Source organism: Myotis daubentonii, chromosome 7 (assembly GCF_963259705.1).
Source record: "Myotis daubentonii chromosome 7, mMyoDau2.1, whole genome shotgun sequence".
In the NCBI taxonomy this organism is placed as follows: Eukaryota; Metazoa; Chordata; class Mammalia; order Chiroptera; family Vespertilionidae; genus Myotis; species Myotis daubentonii.
Window position 1 is genome coordinate 90,769,044 of NC_081846.1, and position 24,450 is coordinate 90,793,493.

The 24,450-nt window shown below is 43.6% G+C and overlaps 1 protein-coding gene across 1 annotated transcript in view; it reads right to left on the reverse strand.

Moving 5' to 3' along the window:
* CNTNAP5 (contactin associated protein family member 5) overlaps positions 1-24,450 on the reverse strand; it is an 883,495-nt gene that overhangs the window by 651,088 nt on the left and 207,957 nt on the right. Inside the window, exon 3 of the mRNA XM_059704743.1 lies at positions 18,456-18,649. Coding sequence (XP_059560726.1) covers positions 18,456-18,649 — 194 coding nt within the window. The remainder of the gene's footprint in view (positions 1-18,455; positions 18,650-24,450) is intronic.

Sequence of the window (24,450 nt, forward strand, 5' to 3'; positions counted from 1 at the left end):
TGGAAACAGCCTAAGTGCCCATCAGTAGATGAATGGATTAGAAAACTGTGGTACATCTACATGATGGAATACTATGCTGCTGTAAAAAAAAAAGGAATTCTTACCATTTGCAACAGCATGGATGGAACTAGACAGCATTATGCTAAGCGAAATAAGCCAGTCAATGGAAGAAAGATACCACCTGATCTCACTCATTTATGGACAATAGAGACCATTATAAACTAATGAACAAAAATAGATTCAGAGGCAGAGCAGCATAGAACAGGCTGTCAAACTACAGCAGGAAGGCTGGGGAGGGTTGGGTGGGCAGTAAGAGATCAACTGAAGGACTTGTATGCATGCATATAATCATAACCAATGGGCACAAGACACTAGAGGGTGGGGGAGGCCGGGGGAAGGTCTAGAGGGAAAAAAAGGAGACATATGTAATACTTTAAGCAATAAAACAAAATAAAAAAAAAAAGATGAGAGAGGATTTTTGGAAGTGGAGATGTGTGCATTGAGGAGATGTGAGGGGATTGAAGGAGAATTCCAGGTGTTACTATGAGCAAAGGCTCAAAGATGGAAATGCATTAAGATGCACAGTAAGTTTGGTTGCATGGAGTGCTGGGTGCCATGGCGACATTGCGCTGGGTGCTGTGGAGGAATTCAGAAGGTTGTTATAAAAGGGCTGTTACTCAACATGTCCAGCTTCTGACAGAGAAGCTCATGCTACATGTGTGGAATCAGCACATTCCACACTGTCATAAAGGAAGTTTCCTAGGGCTGCCATACAAATTATCACAAACTGAGTGGTTTAAAACTAACCAGGAAGTTTGTTGTCTCATAATTCTGGAGATCAAAAGTCCCAACTCAAAGAGAAAGCATGATCATGCTCTCCCTGAAGCTGCAGAGGAGAGTCCTTCCTTGCCTCTGCCTTCCTTCTGGCAGCTACTGGCCATCCTTGGTGTGCCACGGCTAGTAGCCAGTCACTCCACCGTCTACCTCCACGTCAATATGGCAGTCCCCATGTTTCCCAGTGTCCTCTCCTCTTTTCATGAGGACACCAATCATTCAAGATCCTCTCACCTCATGATCCTTAACTACTTACATTCATAAAGACCTTATTTTCAAAAATGGCAGCATTCTGAGGTTCCAGGTGGACATGAATTGGGGTGGGCAACTGTATTCAACCTACCACAACAAGCCACTTTGTGCACCAGTTAAAAAGTGACAAAAAGTGTATAATTTAATCCTCTACATACACTTTCATTAAGTAGTAGAGTCGCCAAATTCTTCTGAAGCTTTGAAGCCAACCACTTTCTCCTTTTATTTGTACCTTTCTCTCAGATAAACTGATTTTGTCTTGAATAAAAATCAATTGAGGAAGGTGAATCCCCTTTGCCTTTATCTTCACATGCCTCCTTAGAAATTGGGGTTTTCACATTCATGGCATTACTGTTCACTCGGATGGCATATTCCTAAAGACCTTGAACTTGTAAAACCCCTGGAGGCTTACAACCAACGTTTTATCCATTAACAGCCCTTTTATCATGCTTAACGTTTAAAAATATTGAATGTTATTAACATTTAAATATTAAATAATATTAACATTTAAAAATATTAAATATTTTTAAGAGTTTAAATAAATTATTTTAAACTCTTAAAAATATTGGTAGCCATCTTCTGATTTAACATTAGGGCAGGGATCATCCAACATCATTTACTATCATTACCCAGCCTCCAGTCACACACCTTCAAAAGATACTACATTTCTTCAGTCTTTGTTTTTTACTGAACTAATTATAATTTGCATACTCTGAGTTAATGGGCCCTAGGAGTACATTGACCATATAATTTATCATCTGAGACAATTTTTGAGAGTGAAAAGTGACTCAATTAAAAACTACACTGGAAAAACATGAGTAAACAAGAAATTTACCCTCCCAAATGCAGAAGATACATGAGCCAACACACCAGTCCAGCCTTATCCTCTATGTTCCCAACCCAAGTCCCGTGTTTCAAATAAACAGATGACATTTCTGCTATCTCTGGGCAGGTAAAAGATACTATAGGTATTGTTTCCCAAAACTCAATCTGTGACTTGCCACAATACATACTCAGCTGAAGTGATATAACATTGGCTTCTTCACAGTCAGCATTCAAGATACCTACTATGTGGCTGGACAAAGTAATATGTTTGTATAAGACATCCTTACAGGCTCAGGGAGGGTCAGTGGCCCTGAAGATGCACATGATTCTCACAGGCAGAGTCAGGACTGGGGCTTAGATTGTTTAATTCCAAATTGTGTATTAATTCTACTTGTTTTCTCTTTTAAAAGGTACTTTATGTCTCATCAGATAAGGGTGATTCTGAATTTGGTTCCTTAAACACCTTCCCAATCTTCCCCGGCGCCATTCCTGTTTCCTTCTGGATGCAATCTCTCTTTTTCCTGATGTCTCCCTGGCCCTTTCTTTAGGCCTTATTTCCACACCTTTGTCCAAAGCCAGCTGCTACTTGAGACTTTAATAACACCTTGTTTGCTCACACAAAAATCTTTGTTAGACAACATCTTTATTTAATATCTTTATTAAGAGGCTAAGGAATCTATGTCAAAGGTAAAACAAATTGCAAAACAGGCTTGTGTTTTCAGAAATAAATCAGAAGTCAGTACTTTGACTGACTGGTTCTGGCTGGCTAGCCAGCATTCAGAAAGGAACAAGCGATGCTCTGCCGCTACCTAGCACTGGGAGAAGAGATGTCGGTCAGTGGGTCCTGCAAGCCTGGGCCTGCAGCAAGACTTCTGGCATAAGACTCTATCCTCAAGGAAGGCATCAGCTCTTATTTGAAATGAAGCTCAAATGGTCTTCCTGGGAACTCATTTAAACTGCGTGTCAATGGATGCAAATCTGCTCAGTGGTAGAGGGTCTGACTTTGTTTCCAGACCGACTTCCGTTTCTGTCCTGTTACTTAGTAACCTGGATCTACCCACAGGGATGGCAGGTGCTTCGTCTATTCTGGGAGCAAGCTGAGCAACGGCATCCCACCAGGGGAATTCTCACCTACGCAGACGCCCCGGGCGCCCCAGTCTCGTACTGGTAGGCACCGAGCATGGCGTGGCCTCTGGAATTTGAAAATGCTACGGGTCCAGAAAATATATTTGGGACCAGCAGCTGAGCTGGGGGTTTTTAATTTTATTTTTAATTTTCTTTATTGTTGAAAGTATTACAGATGTCCCCTTTTTACCATCTTACATTTGAGAGAAGAAAGCTGCCCTTCACAATTATCACCAAGTCTTGGACAACATTCAAATTTGCATTCAAAGATGTTAATTTGATGATTTCTAATACTTCAGAGAATTGGGGGAAGGGATGTCTGCATTGACTTGTTCCCCCACGAGCTCTTGCATCACTCTGATGGACATTTTACAAACTTTGACAGTTATGAACTCCAAGCTTCAGAGAGTTAAAATGCTGCTTGGGGTGACTCTGTTAGGAAGAAGTAAGGGTTCCATATCAGATTTGCCTAAATCCAAAGTACATGCTCCAAATCCATTCCTAAAGGAGAGTTTATTAAATGCTCTTAAATTAAAGAGACTCAAATGAAGCCACGTAATCCTGATCCAGTCTGGACCCAAATCCTCCTTCTCCATCATCTTCTTATCTAAATCTGTGGAGCACAGCATGGGGCACCGGCAGCATGTACTCCGTGCTGGATGAGCAAAAGTAGTTTAGACCGGAGAACAATGAATCAGACTCCTCTCTCTGTTAGCGTCCAGTATGCAAGGACTCTGCCAGTGGTGCCAATTATTTTCAAAATGCATTCATTGATTTTCTCCTGCTTATTTTTCTTGTTTATGAAAGAAAATAATTGTACAAGTCATTGGGCAGTAGAGCGGGGGTGCGGTGCTGATGTGAACCGGGCCTGCACAGGGGAGGCCAGGCTTTGGTTCAGGAGGCCCTGTCACAGCTCGGCCTGCTCCTCACGGGGAGCAGTTCCCCATGAGCTCCATGAGCCGCCGTCTTGTTTTAAGCAGCGATAACCTCCCTTCGCAGGGCCACAGAGGCATTCAGCACACAGGCTGCTCCTGGTAAACACTATGCATTGCAAGTGCCATTGCTTCTAACGTGCTGAAAGGTGAACTCAGGCAAAAGGGAAAAAGGAAAGTCTGCAAGCCCATCAAACAGGCTCTCATGCACAGGCCACTGTTACAAAAGTTTGGAGTCCAGTTTGGTCATTATCTCATTCAAGTCCTATGTTTCCTCCCCTTGTTTCCTGCATTTTAATAAGACTTTGGCGACTAGTAACCAAACCCATGGCCTGATCTATGCGTTACTATTGTTATGATGTCTAATTCTAATACCAAAATGTATTATGAAATAAATGGAGGAAAAATCTTCTAAATCCTCTAGTAACTATCAGAAAGGTAAAACATTTGAAAGATCAACATTTATAATTGAGAATAAATCAAGATGAGCCATATAAGATTTAAGGCATATGCATGTATATAAGACACATATACAGCATAGTATATTTTACTTTATTTAATGATAGACATATATGTATTTGAGTCTATAAATCTATATTCCTATCATTTACATCCATAAATATATCTACATATGTATCTTTAATATTAATAGAAAAGATATTATGTATAAACTAGAGGCCCAATGCACAAAATTCATGCAGGGAGGGTCCCTCAGCCCAGCCTGCACCCTTCAAAGTCCAGGACCCCTCGGAGGATGTCTGACTGCTGGTTTAGGCATAATTGGGCCTAAACCGGCAGTAGGACATCTCTCTCACAATCCAGGACCCCTTGCTCCTAACCGCCCGCCTGCTCGCTCCTTACCATTTGGCTCACTGCTCCTTAGCACTGCTGTGGAGGTGGGAGAGGCTCCTGCCACCGCCGCTGTGCTCCCCAATCGTGAGCCTGGCTTCTGGCTGAGTGGCACTCCTGCTTTGGGAGTACACTGACCACCAGGGGACAGCTCTTGCATTGAGCGTCTGCCCCCTGGTGGTCAGTGTGCATCATAGCAACCGGTTGTTCTGGTCATTCCACCATAAGCGTCGCTGGCTTTTATATACTAGTATATAGATATATACAGGGGTGAGCAAAAGTAGGTTTACAGTTGTGAGTACATGAAACAGTTTAATCTTGTATTATTGTTTATTAGTTATCATAATATTTCCATATGACAACTGTGAACCTACTTTTGCCCACCCCGCATTAATTTAATTATGAACGCTAGCTTAAATAGCAGTATCACATTCTAAGAACCTCAGTATTTCATTCACAGCTCTCCATTTAAATAAGGTCATTTGTAGGCTTTCAAGTTCCCAGAGGAAAAGTTTACAACGTTTTCTTATTGATTTGGCCAACTTAACTATCTCAGAAAGACTTTGTAAATGGGCAGTTATTTTTAAAACTTCTCCACAATGTTATAAGAAGAAAGATTTTGCATTTTGCTTACACACACACACACACAAAAAAAAAACACACGTGGCTTTCCATTACCCAAAATTGACAAAACCTTTTATTGAGTTACCATTTAATTGTTTCAGAAAGTATCGTTATGTGACAAAACCTTGTCTCAAAGAGGCCAACACGTGCTGCGGAGTGAGAAAGGCCCTCTGCAGAGCCATAAGCCACAGATGAGGCTCGCCCCCAAAGCAGAGTGGGGCTCAGGGTGTTCGGCAGTGCCTCTCCAGCGATGCAGAGGCCAGAGCAGCAGGGCTGGCCGGGCAGAGAGCCACCTGAAGTGCATTTGCATGTGCACATATGCCAGCCATGGCAGTGCAGGTATCTGTGGCTGTGAGGGGTGTAGCCGCATCCAGCTTGGTGGAGTGTGAACTGAGGGCATGGCTGCCAAACAGCTCTGCTGGCAAGACAGGGTCCTCCCTTGATTTATGTGTTAATGGCAGTGGCTTAGGATGTCCCTCCCAAGCTATGGCTTGGTGTGGCCTCTGCACACACACGCATGCTTAATTCTCACATACTTACAGCATTAACACTAACACAGTGTCGGAAATGCAGCACCGCACAGAAATATGCAGCTGTTGGTGGGGGAGGCCCAGGCATAGAAAGGCAGCAGAAGGGACACACCCACTCAGATAACTGGCTGTGGCTGGCGTGCCGCTCCCTCACAATGCCGCCTTCCTCCACCTGCGCTGGGATTCTTCCTATTCACCCACGCTGCCAGCCACGGGCAGTGGGGTTGTTTAGAACATCGCACTGTCTGCTCGGTCCTCCTCTGCGCATGGCCCCTGGCCCTGGGTTATAAATGGGGTCGGATAGGATGAAACTGTGGATAAGCCACGGCAAGATCAGAAAGCACCTGGGGAAGAACGGATAGCACTTACTCTACTACCAAGTCGGAACCTTCCTGCTCTCATCAACATGCCCATCTGTGCACATCCCTCCTTGGTGCCATCCCAGGCATTCATCTTACTTCTGACCAGCGATTTAATTCCACTTTTGAAGTCTCCCTGATTTGGTGCATGCAGCATGTGCCTAACAGATGCTTGCCATCCTAAATTATAATTAGATAAGACAAGATGTTAGGGGCCCAGGATTCTCTGGAAGAGATTGTTTTGAGGTACATCTTTCTTCCCATATAAGGAGGCACGGAAGAACTGCAGGTCAAAATAATTCCAGCCCAATTTTTATAACTTCCTCTCTTTACTTTCAATACTGAAAATTAGTCCCTTTTCTATGGAATTGTGAATTAATTTCCAAAGAATTCTGGAGTCACTAAGACAATTTTCTCCAGGCTGGAGGGGAGACGATGTGCGGTCTCCCTTAGCGCCTCTCTGATTCATCGCGGCCCCAGCCGCAGCCGCAGGGGGCTGCTCTCCGCATGGACACTCCCAGCCACCACAGCTTTGAAACGCAGGCCCGCTCCTGCTGGCTCTCATTTGCTGTGTTCTCTCCTTGTGCAACTGGAACCCATGCTCAACAGGAATAGAAATATGCGGTTGCTTCATTATGCTTTTCTCCTTGTTATCCACTGTAACAGTAAGCGTAACGATGCCTGCTTTCCTTCAGGCTTTGATATTAAACACTCAAGAGATTCTTTCCTCCTTAGGTTCAGGCCAGGCCTGTAATCTTTCCATCTGGGTAGAGCCAAGCAGACACTAGAGCTTAAAACTTGGCCTCAAGTCCTTTCCTGTAGGTGTCAGTAACTCCCCCAGGCCCTTCCCCTAGCTCTTCTGCCTGCTCCCAGGACTCTCAGCTAATTGGCTCAAATGAGCCTGGGTGCGTAACTGGCTTTGCCTGTAACCACGGAGAGAGCTTACCTTCTCCACTGAACACTTATTTTATTACACACACGCACACGCACACATGCACACACGTAGAGGCTGATTTATTAAATTCCCTTTCCATTTTGTATACGAAGCCCAAAGAAGGAACAGTAAGAGCCAGGGTCCTCTCGTTGGTGATAACAGGTGTATCACACGCACCTGCCTGCGATGGTGAGGGTAACAGCGTCCCTTATTTATTAAGCACTGTGTGAAGTGGATGTGCACTCAGCCACGTACAGTTAGCCCGGCATTCCTCCGGGTGAGCCCCCAACATTTCCCGCGATTTGTTGTAAATGCTCGTTCTCAGCTCTCCCTGACCCACTGGATCAGAAGCTCTGCTGGGGGACCCAGCAATCCAGGCCTGAAGGAGCCCTTGAGACAGTGGGTGCACATTGCAGATCACACACATCACACCCCCTTTCCAGAGGAGAGAACTGGGCCTCCCAAGGTTTTAGTCACTTATCAAAGTCACAGAATCTCTAGCTGTCAGACTGTAAAGCCTGAGATAATCAACTTAAAAAGAAAAACTATATATATGGTAAAGACTAAATAAATACAGGGTAGTTAACAAGATTTCTTCCTCTCAGTCATTATACCTAGAGAACATAATGCGATATAGATACATAAGCATTTAATGCTTTGTTACATGTTAAAGCTGAGATATTAACTCCGATTTCTCCTAATCTAAGGTAGGTATCACCAAAATCTAACTGGTTTATACATATTAGTAATATGACTTTAAGTTGTTTCCTGTGAATCACTAAGTACCTTAACAATCAGATTAATTTAATCATGGTGAATATGGAGGAATTAATTTTAAGCTGATCATCAGCTTTGTATCAGCTGTTGGGTCATATCCCACCACAAATACAACCAGTTTGTAGGAGAGTTCAAACCTCTGTCCAACAAAGTGCCCCTATGAATATTAACCCTAAAACTACATGTTGACTCACTATCCCTGTGATGTGTTTAAATGGCACAGGCATAAATGTGTGAAAGTATCAGCTCCTCTGAAACACCTCCACATATTCTGGCACTTAGCAAGGAGGGGTGGCCTCAGAGAGAGTCTGCCTGCCGGCTCGGCCGAGGGGGAACAGAGGGCTATGGGACTGCCAGCTCTGGGGAAAGACCAGCTGTGCTTCCCCAGGCCCTTCTCTGCCGAGCCCCGCCCAGTGACAGACTCTAGGTCAGTAAGTGCTTAGACAGAGCCCTGGGGATGACTGGGGGGATATCAGGCTCTGAGGGTCTTTGCTTGTCTGTTCTGAGCTGGATCCATTGTGATAGATTTCCCATGGTACTTCCCACTATGTCCCCCAGGGCAGCCCATATACCAAGGAGGCAGAGCGGGGAAGTGGAGAAGAATGCAGGCAAAGGGCCTCGAAGGCTGCAGGGGTGTGCCTGCCAGAGCTGGGGAGGAGGATCACCTGGTGAGGTTAAGGGACGTATTCAATGCCATACAAGCAGCCTGTGGTGCAGGCGGCTCTGACCTCAATCAAAAGCCTGCATTCCCTCCCAGGCCTCTTTTCCGTGGGTCTGGCATATGGTGATAACTGGCTTTGCCTTGGTCTTCATTAAATCAGGGGCGAGTTCTAACATGCTGTGTTTTTATCTGAGTTCTTAATAATACCAACTATAGCATGAATAGCTGTATTAAAAGCTTATATGTATATGTGTGTGAGAGAGAGAGCAAAGGAGAGTACTATCAACAAAATTTTGAAAAGTATATTTGGCAGCATCTTCCTGTATGTAATCTTTGTTATTTAACACAAAGGCATCAAAATAAAATGATTGGCACATAATGAATTACTTGCTTTGGTCTGTAACTAAAGAAGATACGGCATGTGTGCAGTCTACAATCTCTAACCAACAATTCTCCAGGCTTATCTTGGGTAACAGACTAGGGAAATCGTGTACCTACATTGATTGATTCTCATACATGTCTGATACATCTTGCATTAAGATCTTGCTTATAGCATTTCTCCTGTTGTGAAGACTCCCCCCTTTCTATTATTTTCTCCTCCAGCCTTCCTGTATTTGTGGAGTTATTATTAGGCGTGCAGCACTTTATAGTTGCTGAGAAGCCAGAGTAACAAGCACAACCATGGTCCTTCTGACTCATCGAAGTCCTCACTCATACATCGCCTGACACACCTTGCCCACAGCTTTGCGTCTGCGTGACTGTCGGTGCCATGATGTACCGGTGCTGCACTGCAGAGCCATCCTTTGTCTCCTTAATGGTCCCACACATTCATGGGAGGGTCACACACATTCACAGGAGGGATCACACACATTCATGGGAGGGATCACACACATTCACGGGAGGGATCACACACATTCACGGGAGGGATCACACGCATTCACGGGAGGGATCACACGCATTCACGGGAGGGATCACACGCATTCACGGGAGGGATCACACGCATTCACGGGAGAGATCACACACATTCACGGGAGGGATCACACGCATTCATGGGAGGGATCACACACATTCATGGGAGAGATTACACAGATTCACGAGAGGGGTCACCACACATTCATGACGAGGGAGTAATCACACCTTGTGCCCCTTTTTTTGCCCAACATTTGGCACAGTGTTTGGCATATAATGAGAGTTTAAAAGATATATGTTGATGGTACTCAATTGTTTTCTAAAATTGGTAGATTAAGAAAATTATATCAAACAGTGATCAATACTCAAGATGTTCAAGGCCAAATCGACAGAACAGATGTGTATAAATCAGGAAGAGCAGGGCATCTCCAGAGATACTGTGAGTCACTTGAGGATGAAATCCAGGAACTCAAGATGGAATGCCTTCACTGGCCACATGGCAACAGTGCAGGCAACACCAGGCTTCCCGGACAACAGGCTCCAGAGCAGGAACATAGGCCACCTGTCACACAAGCAGGGGAGTCTCTGGTGAAGGACGGATGTTTTTAGAAGAGGAAACTGTGAGCTAAGTATGAACAAATACAAAATAATTAATGTATTCAGAGGGGAGTGATGGCTAGTGAGGGTCTTAAATCAGACTTGTGAGGAGGGGCCCTGCATGTGGGGACGGGCTCAGTGAGCAGCCTGTGAGGAGAAACCATGCATGTGGGGACAGGGGCTCAGCGAGCAGCCTGTGAGGAGAGACCATGCATGTGGGGACAGGGGCTCAGCGAGCAGCCTGTGAGGAGAGACCATGCATGTGGGGACAGGGGCTCAGCGAGCAGCCTGTGAGGAGAGACCATGCATGTGGGGACAGGGGCTCAGCGAGCAGCCTGTGAGGAGAGACCATGCACGTGGGGACAGGGGCTCAGCGAGCAGCCTGTGAGGGGAGGCCATGCATGTGGGGACAGCGGCTCAGCAAGTAGCTTCACTGCTGTATAGAACTGGGACAGTGAAGAAACGGGATCGACGCCTGTTGTTAGAGGATCTGCACAAGAGGAGGGAGAAGTTTTCACATCTGTGTTGAAGCAAACACTGGGGCTCAATGTGTAACCACAGGAGGGACATAGATTTAGCTCCATGCGCATCATCTCTCCCAACTTCAGCCCCATGACCGTTTTACAGAATAATCACATGGAGACTTGGGCTGGCTAATTCTAACCTTTTCTCTGTAACTAGTTGACAAGGATCCACTGTGCTAGCGACATGTCCTGGGAATTTTCATGCCCATTGGCTTTCCCAGGAGGTGGGCCAGGCTGGGTTGAATTTCCACTTTGTTTTAGCCCTGCAGGCTATTTCCCTACTGCAGCAAATGTGTCCTGAGGCCCAGCCTGGGTTGCAACAGCACTTTGTCTGAGAATCCTGGGCCTGCATTCCCATGCCAGCACTGCCGGCTAAGGTCTTATCAGGTGATTTAGGGGATCAGGCTTCATAGATCCACAGTATTACTTGTGTGATATGGGCTGGGTTCCTGGACCTATCTAAGCCTCCATTTCTTCTTCCATACAATAGAAATGAATTATTAGGATTATTTAGAAGATCTTAAATGATATCTTTAGTAATCTTACAAAGTACCTGCTCATAGTGAATTTATGCCACAGTTATGTGTAGCTGACCCACAGAATTGAGCATCCAGGGATGTACACCCCAGAGACGTGAACTGGGTTCCCTGTAACCCACTGGATACTATAATCTAAACTTCTCTCACTTCATTTGTAGGTGCCAGCCTTGCAAAAGGCCTTCCTTTAATCAATGGCCTCAGCTCTTTAAGATTTTTTTCTCCTCCACAATGGTTCATAACAATGTGACTCTGGCATTCCTCACTGAGCGAGCCTGCCTATGTTATGACATCAGGAATGATTAGAATGGTACCATCCTATAATGTATGGGCTGCATCAGACAGAGGCTGATTGTGAATGCTTAAATAAATGGAAACTTGGGAGAAATGACTGAACATATAGATAAATCAGACCACTAATTCTTCATGGTCAGTATAGAGGAATTTAACATCAGCAAATACTTGTCTAAAACCAGCACTCCACAGGGTTCCCTATAGTACCTTTGCAAAGGAAAAGTAAAACAAGTTATTCCACAAAGATGGACATTCATTTACCATTTATTATATGAGAATTGACTTAGGCAAATGGTTATAAAATAGAGAAATTGAAAAATCCAGGATCTTTGCAGATTTCTTCCAGTTGTTAAATACTCGTATCTTCATAAAAAATGCAGAAGAAGGATAGTAAAAATTACCAACGTGTTTAGGTAATCATAGAAAGTTTGAGCACATTTACATATGTATAGAAGTGGTCAGGGAAGGCAAAGATTTTATCCTATACGCTCAATAAAGTCCTAAAAACTAAAATCGACTGAAAATGGGGATCTGTTGATCATGTATAATGTGGTATTGGGGACTTAGGGAAGACTCCGCTGTGGTTTCTGCACACTGAGTTCCTGTGGTGAAGTTTCTAGATACAGGAGGTTAAGAGAATTGAGATGCATGTCATGTTATACATCCAAAAAACATGGCAAAGGGTGATTGGATTCAGGGACTGTGGCATTAGAAATTACCTTTGAGATGAGAGAAATACACTGTAGCATGTGGTAGAGCCTGTCTTGTGGGTTGAAAACCTTGTAGTTGCTTCTTGCCTAGTCATAAATTATTAAATTCCTGTGAGTTCATTGACTATGCTGTTGTAGCTGAAATGGATGCCATCAAGGAGGATATTGGAAACAAAATAAATGACATATTTGTATCCTCATATAAGTTTTTTGTGTCCACACCTAAAATATTTGGCATTACTAATTTTCCAAGAAAGACTGGGGAGGTGGGTTGCTTAAGAGAAATGCAACTAAAATTACCACTGAAGTTTTACTATTGACTGAAAAGATGGAGATAGTCTAATATGAGAAGGGGAATAGTTCCTGGATGACTTGTCTAAGACCGTGAGAGGTATCAGTAAGGTGATTTCAAAACAGGACACCCTATATTAAAACACAAGCACAAGTCTGTGAAAATTTAGACTGAAAAATACCAGAAAATAGAGGAAAGTGCCAGTGCACATAGGAAAACGCATTTTAGAACACTTCAAAGTTGTATATAAAATACAGGTGGATTGATGAAGGGTTTGAGCATTCACAAGGACTCAGAGTATAAGATGATTCATGAATACAAGAGACACAGTAATTCTTTCTTCTGGTTTATCTTTCAAAAATGACAGAAGGCCCCGGTCTGGGTGGATTTAATTAGAGAATTAGAGGTTCCTTTGTTCCAAATTCATCCATTTTACCATACATCAGTTAAATGGTGCTGCTCAGAGTTAGAGTCTTAATATCTGTAGTGTCTACAAAATCAACAAGGAAGAGATTTTGGGTCTGCCAAGATTCTAAAGTTGTTGCTAAGTTTGTCACTGAGACACCTTCACGCCTGAGCATTTAGTAAAGGGGGTGCTGTGGCTTATTCATAAATCATGACGCATCACTAAGCGCTGCATGGTGGCCTCACTCATGAACATCGCTTTCTGCCAGAGCAGAAACACTACAAATTGGATTTTCAGGGCATGAATATTTGCTACTGTACATTGAACAGATATATGTTCAGGATTCTTGTTCTAAAGTGAACGTTGTAAAATCAAATACATCTCTCAAGTCCTGGTAAACTGATATCCATGCATGGTGCATACTGCAGTGGTATTGCTTGGTAAATCAATCTCAGAAAACATTCAAATGCCTTATCTTCTAAAAACTGAGCATCTTTAAAAGACCTTGTGAGAGCCTCATTCAACAGATTCTCCACATCTTTGATACACCATTCCTAATTAAGTCAATATTTGACATTGACATTTTTACTTGTTGACATTTTTCTAACAAGTTAAACTTAGAGAGTTTTATAAAAGAACTAGTGGCCTGGTGCACAAATTTGTGCACATTGAAAGGAAATTAATTAGAAGAAATATTTTAATATTGCTATTCACCCTTTCTCTATAATAGAGGTGTCAACCAAATTCATGATCAACAAAGACACGTGCAATTGGTGCCAGAGAGAGCTTTAATAGGTATTGCTCATGGGCGAGTCTACTTAGCCATATATATATATAAACTTACTTAATTAGATCTGCTTTCTCATTTAGCTAAACTTTTTCCAGCCCAGTTGAAGCACCCAACTTCTTTTACAGTTAATTGTCAGCAACACAGCAGTAAATATTCACAGCAGTAAATATTAACATGAAACACGTTATTATTATAGATCACGCAGGGAGAACAAAAAGTGAAATATTTAACTGCAGCAGTGTTTGACTATATTCTGTGCAGTGAGAAAACCTAAAGTCATTTGCAAGGTCCACTATTTCTTACTTCTTTTCAGTAGGGTCAAGTTTCTAAGCTTTTTAAATCGCCGTTTTCCGGCTAATGAAAAGAAAATAGGATTCCACCAAGTCTCCTATCTACCTACTGTAGGACTTCTGTGAGGATCAAATGAGATGAGGCAAGGGAAAATGCTTCACAGACATTTGTTTAAAGTGTGAAATGTTTGTACCTGGCTATAAAAGCAAGTCATGTTCCTGGGCTGAGAAACCTGCAAGGAGGCTAGTCACAAGGGAAGGAAGGCCAGGTGTTGCTAAGTGATGTCATTACCCAGAAGAACACTTAGCATATTAGCCATATATGTATATACTAGAGGCCCGGTGCACAAAAATTTGTGTGCACTCGGGGGGGAAGGAGGGGGGTCCCTCAGCCTGGCCTGTGCCCTCTCGCAGTCTGGGACTGCTCAGGAGATAACGCCCTGCTGGCTTAGGCCTGCTTCCCGGTGGCAGAGGGCAGGCCCAATCCCTAGATGCAGCCCCTGGTCAGGCTCAGAGCAGGGCCGATTGGGGAGTTGGGGCGCCGCCCCCTGTCACACTCAAGGCAGGGTCGATGGGGAGGTTGCGGCACCACCCCTTGTCATGCACAGAGCAGGGTCGATCAGGGGGTTGGGAAGCTCCCCCTTGTCATGCACAGAGTAGGGACGATAGGGGAGTTGGGGCACCGCCCCTGTCACACACAGAGCAGGGCGGATAGGGGGTTGGGGCTCTGCCCTCTATCACCCACAGAGCAGGGCTGATCAGGGGGTTGGGGTGCCGCCACTGTCACACTCAGGGCTGGGCCAATGGGGAGATTATGGCTCTACCCTGTCACACACAGAGCAGGGCCGGTGGCAGGGGGACGGGGGGGAGGGGGGGGTTGGGGCACCGCACCCTGTCACACACAGAGCAGGCCCAATCAGGGGGTTGGGGCGCCACACCCTGTCACACACAGAGCCGCAGGGCGATCAGGGGGTTTAGGCGCTGCCCCCTGTCATGCTGATCCTGGTGCCGGGAGGCCTCTCGGCTCCGCTGATCCCGGTGCTGGGAGGCATATTACCCTTTTACTATATAGGATAGAGGCCTGGTGCATAGGTGGGACTGGCTGGTTTGCCCTGAAGGGTGTCCTGGATCAGGGTGGGGGTCCCCACTGGGGTTCCTGGCCAGCCTGGGTGAGGGGATGATGGCTGTTTGCAGCTGGTCACACACCCTTCAGGGTGGGGTCCCCACTGGGGTGCCTGGCCAGCCTGGATTAGGGGATGATGGCTGTTTGCAGCTGGTCACACACCCTTCAGGGTGGGGGTCCCCACTGGGGTGCCTGGCCAGTCTGGGTGAGGGGCTGAGGGCTGTTTTCAGGCTGACGGATGACTGAAGCTCCTAACTGCTCCTTTTTTTCTTTTTTTTCTTTTTCTTATTCTGGGCATGCTTTAGCTCTGGCTCCAGCTCTGAGGCCTCTGCTGCTGAAAGCAGGTATCTGGTTTGTTTGGGTTCTATAATCGAAACAATGTATAACTCCAGCTCTGAGATCCTGGCTGGCTGAAAGCAGGTTTATGGGGTTTTGTTTAGCTTCTATATTTGTTACAATGTTTGAAACTGCAAGCTCAGCGGCCGACAAGGCAGGCGGGGAACGTTGGAGTCCTCCGTCACTGAAGCAAGCAAGCCTCATGTTAGCTTCCAGCTGCCTGGCTGCCGGCCACCATCTTGGCTGGAAGTTAATTTGCATATCTTCCTGATTAGCCAATGGGATGGGTAGCAGTCGTACACTAATTACCATGTTTCTCTTTTATTAGATAGGAGATATATATATATATATATATATATATATATATATATATATATATTGACTATTGTTCTCATCTTTTTCATGATGCTATCTCTGATAAACCCAGTCTTATTAATAATGTTAAATTTGAAAAAAAAATAGTAAAAGCTAAAAACTCCCAAGAAAATTGATCCAACAATTTGGTAGAAATATCAATGAATATTAGCTACAATTCCTTTTTCCACATATATGTGTATCCGTGAAGTGTTTGTTTGATAGCCTGAGTCTCTGAAGGGTGTTCCTGATGCCTGACCAGCTCCTGAGAGTTAGAGCACTGTTCATAACCCAGAGGAAGCCACATGGATATTGTAGCTGCTTTTTCACACGCGGGAATTTAACATTGTTCTTACAGAGTGGTGCTGACAAAGTTTACATTTAAGATGAGAAAATTAATTGATTCAGTAAAAAGTTTTAAAGTCATGTGTAGTGAAGGAGAAATAGAAAGCATGGTTTCACAATCAAGTCTATTTAGCATAAATCCTAGTGTTGTGTTCTGGCACCAGCAGTTTCTGGTTCTACCAGCTTGGGTGGGTAGCTGTTTATAGAAAAGTATATAAGTATACATACATATATTTATATGTTTGCTTACAAATGTGACCTGTAATTGGTGTTCAGTAGCTGTTAGTTTCCTCAATATTGATATAAGTGGATATACATTTTTCCAAATTTGAGTCTCATTACTAAGCATAACTTATCATGGTGCTTGTGCCCAATGTCACTGGATTCGACTCTTTCAGCTGGAATTGTGAAGATCCCTCCACAAGCCTCTTCTCCTCCCACTGTTTGTACCTGAAGGGCGGATCCTGAGGCAACTGGCTTTCCAGTGCTCTGCAGGCATTGTAAGGGCCAGGGAAGCCGGAGTGGAAGTGACCACCTTGCTGCACACATCATTCCCTGCCCCTTCTTCTCTGCCCACCCAGCATCTTTTGTCTCCCCAGAAATGTGAAGGCTGAAGGTTGTTTTGAGGGGGAAGCAAGGGATGGAAATAGTCTTCTGCCCTCCAGATCTAGAAGCCCCAGTCATCCTGCAGTGCTTCAAGTAACATTCGTTCTTCCTGTGTGTCCAGCAACAGTAGCCTGGAGGCTGCGAGGACCTCCAAGACAGGCCCGGTCCTCAAAGTGCTTGGAAACAGGTAAACCAGCAGGGGCAAAGGAGGGAAACTGCCTCCAGTCAGCAGTTCAGGAGCTCCGAGCCCGGGGAACTGCTAGTCCTTGCATCACGTCTGATCCCGAGGACGGACTGAACGATGGCCATTGGCTTCTAAAGATTATGAAACTCATGGTTTTAAAAAAATTAGACAAAATGTCTCAAAAATGCACTTCACTGTGAAAAAACAGCCAGTCGGACTAAAAACACCAAAGGAAATAAATAGCCGCACATCTACTTGTCACTCTAAAGCCAACATAAATTCTTAAAATTGTTCCTTAAAATGGAAGATGTGCTTAATTCCTATTTCAAACCCAAAGCAAAACAAAAACCTGTAAAAAATGTATGTGCGCTTCAAAATTGAGAAAAAAGTAGAATAGTTTCCAAAAGTTTAGTTTTAAAAAGGAAGAAATCCATGATCTCTGTGAGTATTAAAACCTAATATTACTAGTGACTGAGAATAGATATGATGATAATATTCTCAAATTCAGTCTGCGATCACAAATCTTAACCCTCAATTTACCATTATTTTCAATTAGAAATAGTGATGGGTAGTCAATCAAGAAATAACAAAGAATAGAAAGTCGATTTTTCCCATTGAAGTGGGGACAGCATAGAAAAGCACACACGCAAAACCACAGCAGTTTGACAACTGACTTGGCAGCGATGCCAGGGGGAGAGCTGAGGAGACATGTAAAGGAAAGAGTAGCCTATCAACTGCCAGATATTCACATTGTATGTGTACTTAGAAAAAAACACACATTTGGTGATGTTCTAAACCAAAGGTGACATAAAATAGCACAGTATTTGGTTCAGGGCGTGAGCGTCTGAGGCCTCCCTGCGGCCCTGCTCTGCCTGTGCCCCCTTGCCCGCCGCCTGGTTGGGGCCTGGCACTGCCAGGCCCACAGTTTGGGGCTGTTCTTTACTTCTAAGCTGAAGATGGTTTATGAGAATGGAATAATTTTGACTGTATATTTGTTTTGTAGTTTTCAGCCTTTCAATTGTTTCCTCACCGCGGATAAAAGCTGTGGGGACCGTGCTCCCACGTCCGACCAGAGGGCAGGTTCTCATGCCCAGATTCAGAAGATGTGCAGCTTTGCTCTACTTTGTAATTGAGCTAATTGGGTCACTTCCCCACTGACAATCAGACTCTGATGATGTATTTCTGTTTTTATAGATGAAAGAAGTGAGGCGTTGTCCATGAATTATCCACGATCCCAGAAAAGCAGGAAAACACTAAAGATTTTGCAACAGACATCTTAATGTCCTAGGACCTGGAGCCACGCTGGAGCCGGACCTATCTATGGCCTAAATATGTGTGGATGAGCACTCAACAGCTAGTAAGCTACCCCCAATCTGGACATAGAAAATGGCAGACAAGATTACCAGTGACCATGGTCACATCTCGGGTTAATTTATCTGGAGAAAAAGATGTCCTACCCAGATGCTGTCTTCTTGCTGGTACTGTTTCCAGTTGTGTCCCGTGTCACTGAACAGGAGGCTGTAGCTCGTCACCCAGTCAGAGCTCCCGTATCTCCCCTGCGTGGCCACTGCGGTGACCTCCACTCTGCCCCCCAGGTCCATCTGGAGCCACTGCTGAGCGTTGGAATCTTCCGGGGACCACCCGCCAGCTCCTGCAAGAGGATCGGACACAGAGAGGAGGTGACATCTCACATCTCAGGACTCTGATTCTCAAAGAGAAATGAAACCGTGTTCAACTAGGACATCTTTACCCAAAACATATTCTGTCTCTGAGCTTAATCCCCTGGTGATTTCTTCACCTGGCTGATAGCCTCATGGTGGCTTTCATGGACTAAGATTTACCTCCAGTGCTGTTTCCTCCATAATTCTTTCTCCCTGTCCTCAGTCATCACCATTTCCATCTCCTGCATTCCTAGTGGAATTTTTTTTTCAACCTTTAACATGTCTTACATCCTCTGCTTCACTAATATCCCCTTCCTCCCTCCCTTCCTTCCTTCCTTCCTTCCTTCCTTCCTTCCTTCCTTCCTTCCTTCCTTCCTTCCTTCCTTCCTTCCTTCCTTTCTCTCGTTTTCCTTTTAGCTCCCTTTTTCCTTTCTCTGCTCATTTCTCTCAAAAGGCATCCTTTTTGGAGACCAGTGTTTGCTGTGGGAAAATCAGTGACGATGCCTCTGAGAGGTTTGCACTCATTCATCCACCAGAAGCACGCTGGGTGCTGAGGAGAGAGGCCTGCGGAGACAAATGAGCAAAGGGATGGGGAAGGAAGGGTTACGAGAGGAGAACACAAGTGCAGTAGGAGCACAGAAGGCAGGCGGACCCAGGAGATCGGGAAGCCCAAGGACAGTGAAGTGGAGCTGCAGCCTGAAGGAGCTATGGCTGCTTTCCGGGCAGATGAGGCAGGACAAGGACACGTTGGAGAGATCAGCCGGAGCCAGCGAGCAGCTGCACACACCTCAGAGACAGGGAGAGTGCCACACTCCTGGGCCTGCGTGTGACTCGGGGTGCTGGACATTCAGGGACAGTCTAACAAACACCTTTGGGCCCCAAAAGGTGAGAACTCAAAGCTCTCATGTCTGTGCCGTTGCACACGGGAATCCATGTGCTGCTGCGGGTCAGCCTCCCCCAGCGCACAGACAATACATACCCTGCGAGTGGCAGCATAATCCCCATAACATGGGTGAGGAGTCTGAGGTCCAGCAAGTTTAGAACACCTGGCTCTCGGGATTCAAGCAGAGCTATTTGAGACTAATATGTAATATGAAAAAGAATTTTAAAAAAAAGTTTCTTAAAAAAACGTAGAAAATTAATAAGGATAAAAGGCAATGGGAAGAGGCATTTAAGGAGCCAGATCCCCCAGCTCTGTCTTAACCTCCATGGGCATGGTCTCCAATCAACACCCCCAACTTCTCAAAACTGGCAGGGAATTTTGAGAAGATTTCACACTTGCAAGAAATCTAAAATTACCCTAAAGCTCCTCATTATTTCCACTTCATCTCTCCATTTCAAGAGGTCTTTCTTCTTAGGCAAAAAAGCAAAGTTGTATAAAATACATGATATTAACAGTATTAAAAGATGACAGATAAAAATCTGTATGGTGAATTCTTCTGAGCGGTGAAAGTGCTCCTTCCAAATGACTTCTCTGCTTTTTCCACAAAACATATTTTCTACTATCACCGTGCCTCCCTTTTATAAACTGAGGTCTCATTAGCCATATCTATATGGTTTATTGCACAAAGAGTATACGTAGCAATTGGACAGCTGGTGGTATGATATAGGGCTTATGGCTTTTGTGAGACTCCGCAAACTTTATTTTTCTTTCACCCCCAATAATCCAGAGTGAGGCTTCCTAGCTATCCTTTAGAGTGTTTTCCTTCATTCATTCCAATTATTTTTCTCATAGGCATGTATTATAAGACTTATGTTGAGGATGACACGAACAAAAAATGACAAGGAATTCACCCCACCACCTTCAAATCATAAAATCACAAAAGGCTGACCAAAAACAAACAAACACAGGGAGAATAGTTACTAAAACAAAGATTTCTTCAAATTTGTCTAAAGAAAAAATCACATCTCCCTTTCGCCCACAGCAAAAACCTTAGTTTATTAATCCCCCTGAAATTAACCAGATGGAGTTGTTGCTGTTAGCATTCCTCAACACATCAAGGATTATCCAAACCCAGGAGCCTCAGCCTATGCTCTTTTTCTTTTCTTTTTAATTTTTCTTATTGATTACGTTATTACATATGTGTCCTTATCCCCACATTACCACCCATCCCCCCACTCATGCCCCCATGGTGTCTGTGTCCATTGGTTAGGCCTATATGCATGCATACAAGTCCTTTGGTTGATCTCTCCCCCTTACCCCCACCCTCCCCTACTTTCCCTCTGAGGTCTGATTGATGCTTCTCTGCCTCTGGATCTGTTTTTGTTCATCAGTTTATGTTGTTCATTATATTCCATGAATGAGTGAGATCATGTGATATTTACCTTTCTCTGACTGGCTTATTTAGCGTAGCATGATGCTCTCCAGGTCCATCGCCTATGCTCTTAAACTGCGGAACACTCTGCGAGATAACTGCCAAGGACCGCCCTTCCCCCTGCTGTTGAAGGTGCTCCCTGCACCACAGCTAATGGGCCAGATGCCCAGGGTAGCCATGGTTGCCATGGCAAATACTTTGTTCCTTCTACAGAACAATAAACATGCTTTTAAAAAGGATGAGAGTAGCCTGAAGGTACTGTTTACAGTTGCTCTGAGGACACACCATACCCATGCTAGCTTTCTGTTTCTAAATTACTCTCTAAATTGGGGGTGTAACATACGCACGGATACCTGTGTTTAGCAAGTTAAAGGCGTTAATTAAGGCAGTGCTGACGTAATTGTGGCTGTGATATTAGTGATTATTAACTACAATTCCCATAAACCCCGTGGTTTAAATTTAGAGGAATTTAATGGAAATTTAAAGAATCATTTTAATTTGAAAGACAAATAACCTCAGCTTAGATTTTTGCAGCATAGAGTTTTTTAATAATTTTCAAACGTGGGATATTGAATGATTTGGAGGCTTTATCTAGTGCATCGTTAGCACACCCCAAGCCTCCAAGTTTCCATTCTACATTATTAGACTTTCAGGGAAAAGATGGTAAAAGAAAATGTTGAACTAAAAATGAGGACACCTGGATCCGGGCAGAGCTGCTCTCCAGAGAGTAGATCAAATGAGAGATTCTCAAATGGCTCGCCCATCAGCAACACCTACAGAGCTTGTAAAGGCCACACCTGCAAACTCCTTGATCTGACCCTTGATAAATGGCTCGGGAACCTCACCTGAGAACCTGAATTTTTAGAAAAGTGCTCAGGACATGCCAGGTGGTTTGGGAAACACAAGACGAGAGAGCTTCTGAGGTGTCAGCTCTAATATTTGACTGATAAGCATCTCATTATTTACGTGTTTAATGGTCTAAATTAATTAAAGATACATCGTGTTTTTGATTAATAAAAACAAAAATAACAATATGAAGTCTGAAAGGTTAACATTGTGGTGTGTGTGGGCAGGCTAAATAGGCATCTCCGATGGGGGATAAAGAAAAAAATTGACTTCATTTAAGGGAAGGGGATGGAGGATAGGATGCCCAAGGAAAGGCTGCACAGCACTGAGCCAAGGGGGCATGGGGTCGATGCTGGCATCCCCCAGGAGCTGGAGTTTCACCCTATGCACAGTCACTGGCAGGAAGCTCTTGTCGGTGGGTCTGGGGGCTGAGCTGGGCTGGGAATGCAGATGGAATGCAGGTGTGCAACCAGGCGCCTTCAGGAGTTTCCATTCCTTGCATGGCCTGTCTCCTGGTGTCCAGTGAGTCTTTCCTGGTCTTTTGTTCTCCTGTGGCAGGAAGCTTACAGATGGCCATTAAGGCTTTATTGCCCTACAGTCCTAACATTTCACTCCTCTTTCTCTTTGTTAGTAATTATTCTTAATTTTTAACATACACATCCGTTCCTATAGCAGCCTGAAATTGTCACCCATATACTATTTCATAGGCCTCAAGCCAATCCACTTCAGGATGCTACTCTAATCCTGAGCAGGTCAATTGGCAATACCTGATCCCAATGCAGATGACTCTCTTGACATAGTTTGGCTATAGTCATCTTTAGCATATGGTTCACTTTTTATTTTTCCCAAAGACTGGGGGTGGTATGCTGAGTGGAGTTTTTATACTCAAGGCTGAGGACACCTGTTGAGTGACTTGTATGATAGAAGCTGGTCCTGAGATGGCCACTGCATCACTTGTCTGGTTTTGCTGTTTTTCTGGACCCAGAGCTGAAATACAACTGAGGCCTAGATATTATCTTTAGGGAGGAAAATTTGAGGGGATCTGAACCACTTGGTTAATGATATGAAAAATCAAGGGTCCAAACTGCTTGACTAGTTTTATGGTAGGGGCAAAGAAGCCGAGCCACCTGGCTTCCATTGGGTTTGCCTGCAATACCTGCAGGCTTGGGTGAATGCCTCTGTTCTTGAGGTCCCTAGTGATATCTTGAAGTTCCTTCCTTGCCATCTCTCAGGAAAGCAACCTTTGGTCTTGGAAAGACTGCCATAAACCACATGATCACGCAAGATACCAGGCTTTCTCCATGGGGCTCTTATTGACTTCTTAAGGCTTTCTGGTACAGTCACAGGCAGGCATGTCTCTCTCAGATATGACATTCCAGTCAAAGTCTTGGTTAATAAAACCACAATTGGAAACTGGTTTTATTGAATTCATGCAAAGAAACATATTGCCATTACTTATTCATTACAAATTGACAAATTCTAGAGAGATCAGGAAAGGAGAAAAACATAAAAGCTTCCACATTGCTTATGAAGCTATAATTTACCAAATTGTACCAGGGAAATAAAAACAAGCTTTCTTGTATCTGGAAGACATGAAGATTTTCATATAACTAATCTTTTGTTTGTCCTTAAGGTTTGCCAGTATTTTCTGTTTTCAGTCACTCTTTATAGAGGTCTATAAATTTTTACTTACTTTAAAAAGATGACCTGCTTAGAAAGCTATAATTTAGAGTAAGTTGGAGTCCTTGTTATGAATCTTTTCAAAGACTTAACTAACACATTTTTCAAATGAATCAGAGCAAAACAATGATGGTCTGTAAATGACAAAGTTAAATTATATGATTATAGACTTGGCCATAAAACAATTGACAAAGAACCTTGCTTTTCTGTAAGATATAACATTTCAAGATGACGATTTCTTAGTAAATAATAATTATTATGGAATGACATAAAAGAACAATATAAAGTTTATATTTTAGATTCAATGTAGAGTTTTAAAATATATATAAAGAACAAACAATATGCAAAATTTTAAAATGTTGCACCTGGCTCATTGGAAGTGTCTATTGCCAGCTGCCTCCCATAGGGAACTCTTACTCTAGGCTTGTCCAGTGTCACTGACAAGATATCTGTTACTTCTGAGAACTTCCTATTTAAACTTGGCTCAGAATATTTGCAAGTTCTTTCCTAGAGGAGACTGGAATTTCTAAAATATTCATTTTAATAAAAATATGTATATTTTTATTTGGCAAAGCTTTTTCCATGTAATTTCCCAAGCATATTAAATAGGCCTAATTAGTTTAAAAACTTAGGAGGGAGAATGAATCCTTGAGGTAGTACAGGACCCATTGGGATAACTCAAAATCATTTCTCTATTAAAAAAAGGTCTTCTGAAATTTAAACTTTGGGGAGGCTATCAAAAATATTTAACCAAAAAATTATATTATAACACTTGTAAATCTAGGTAAAATAAATATATAGCTTTATGGTCATAACTTTAAAGGATGCTAATTAAATTTACACCAATTTCAATATTAAATATTTTGTCCAAACCAGTGGTTGGCAAACTCATTAGTCAACAGAGCCAAATATCAACAGTAAAACGACTGAAATTTCTTTTGAGAGCCAAA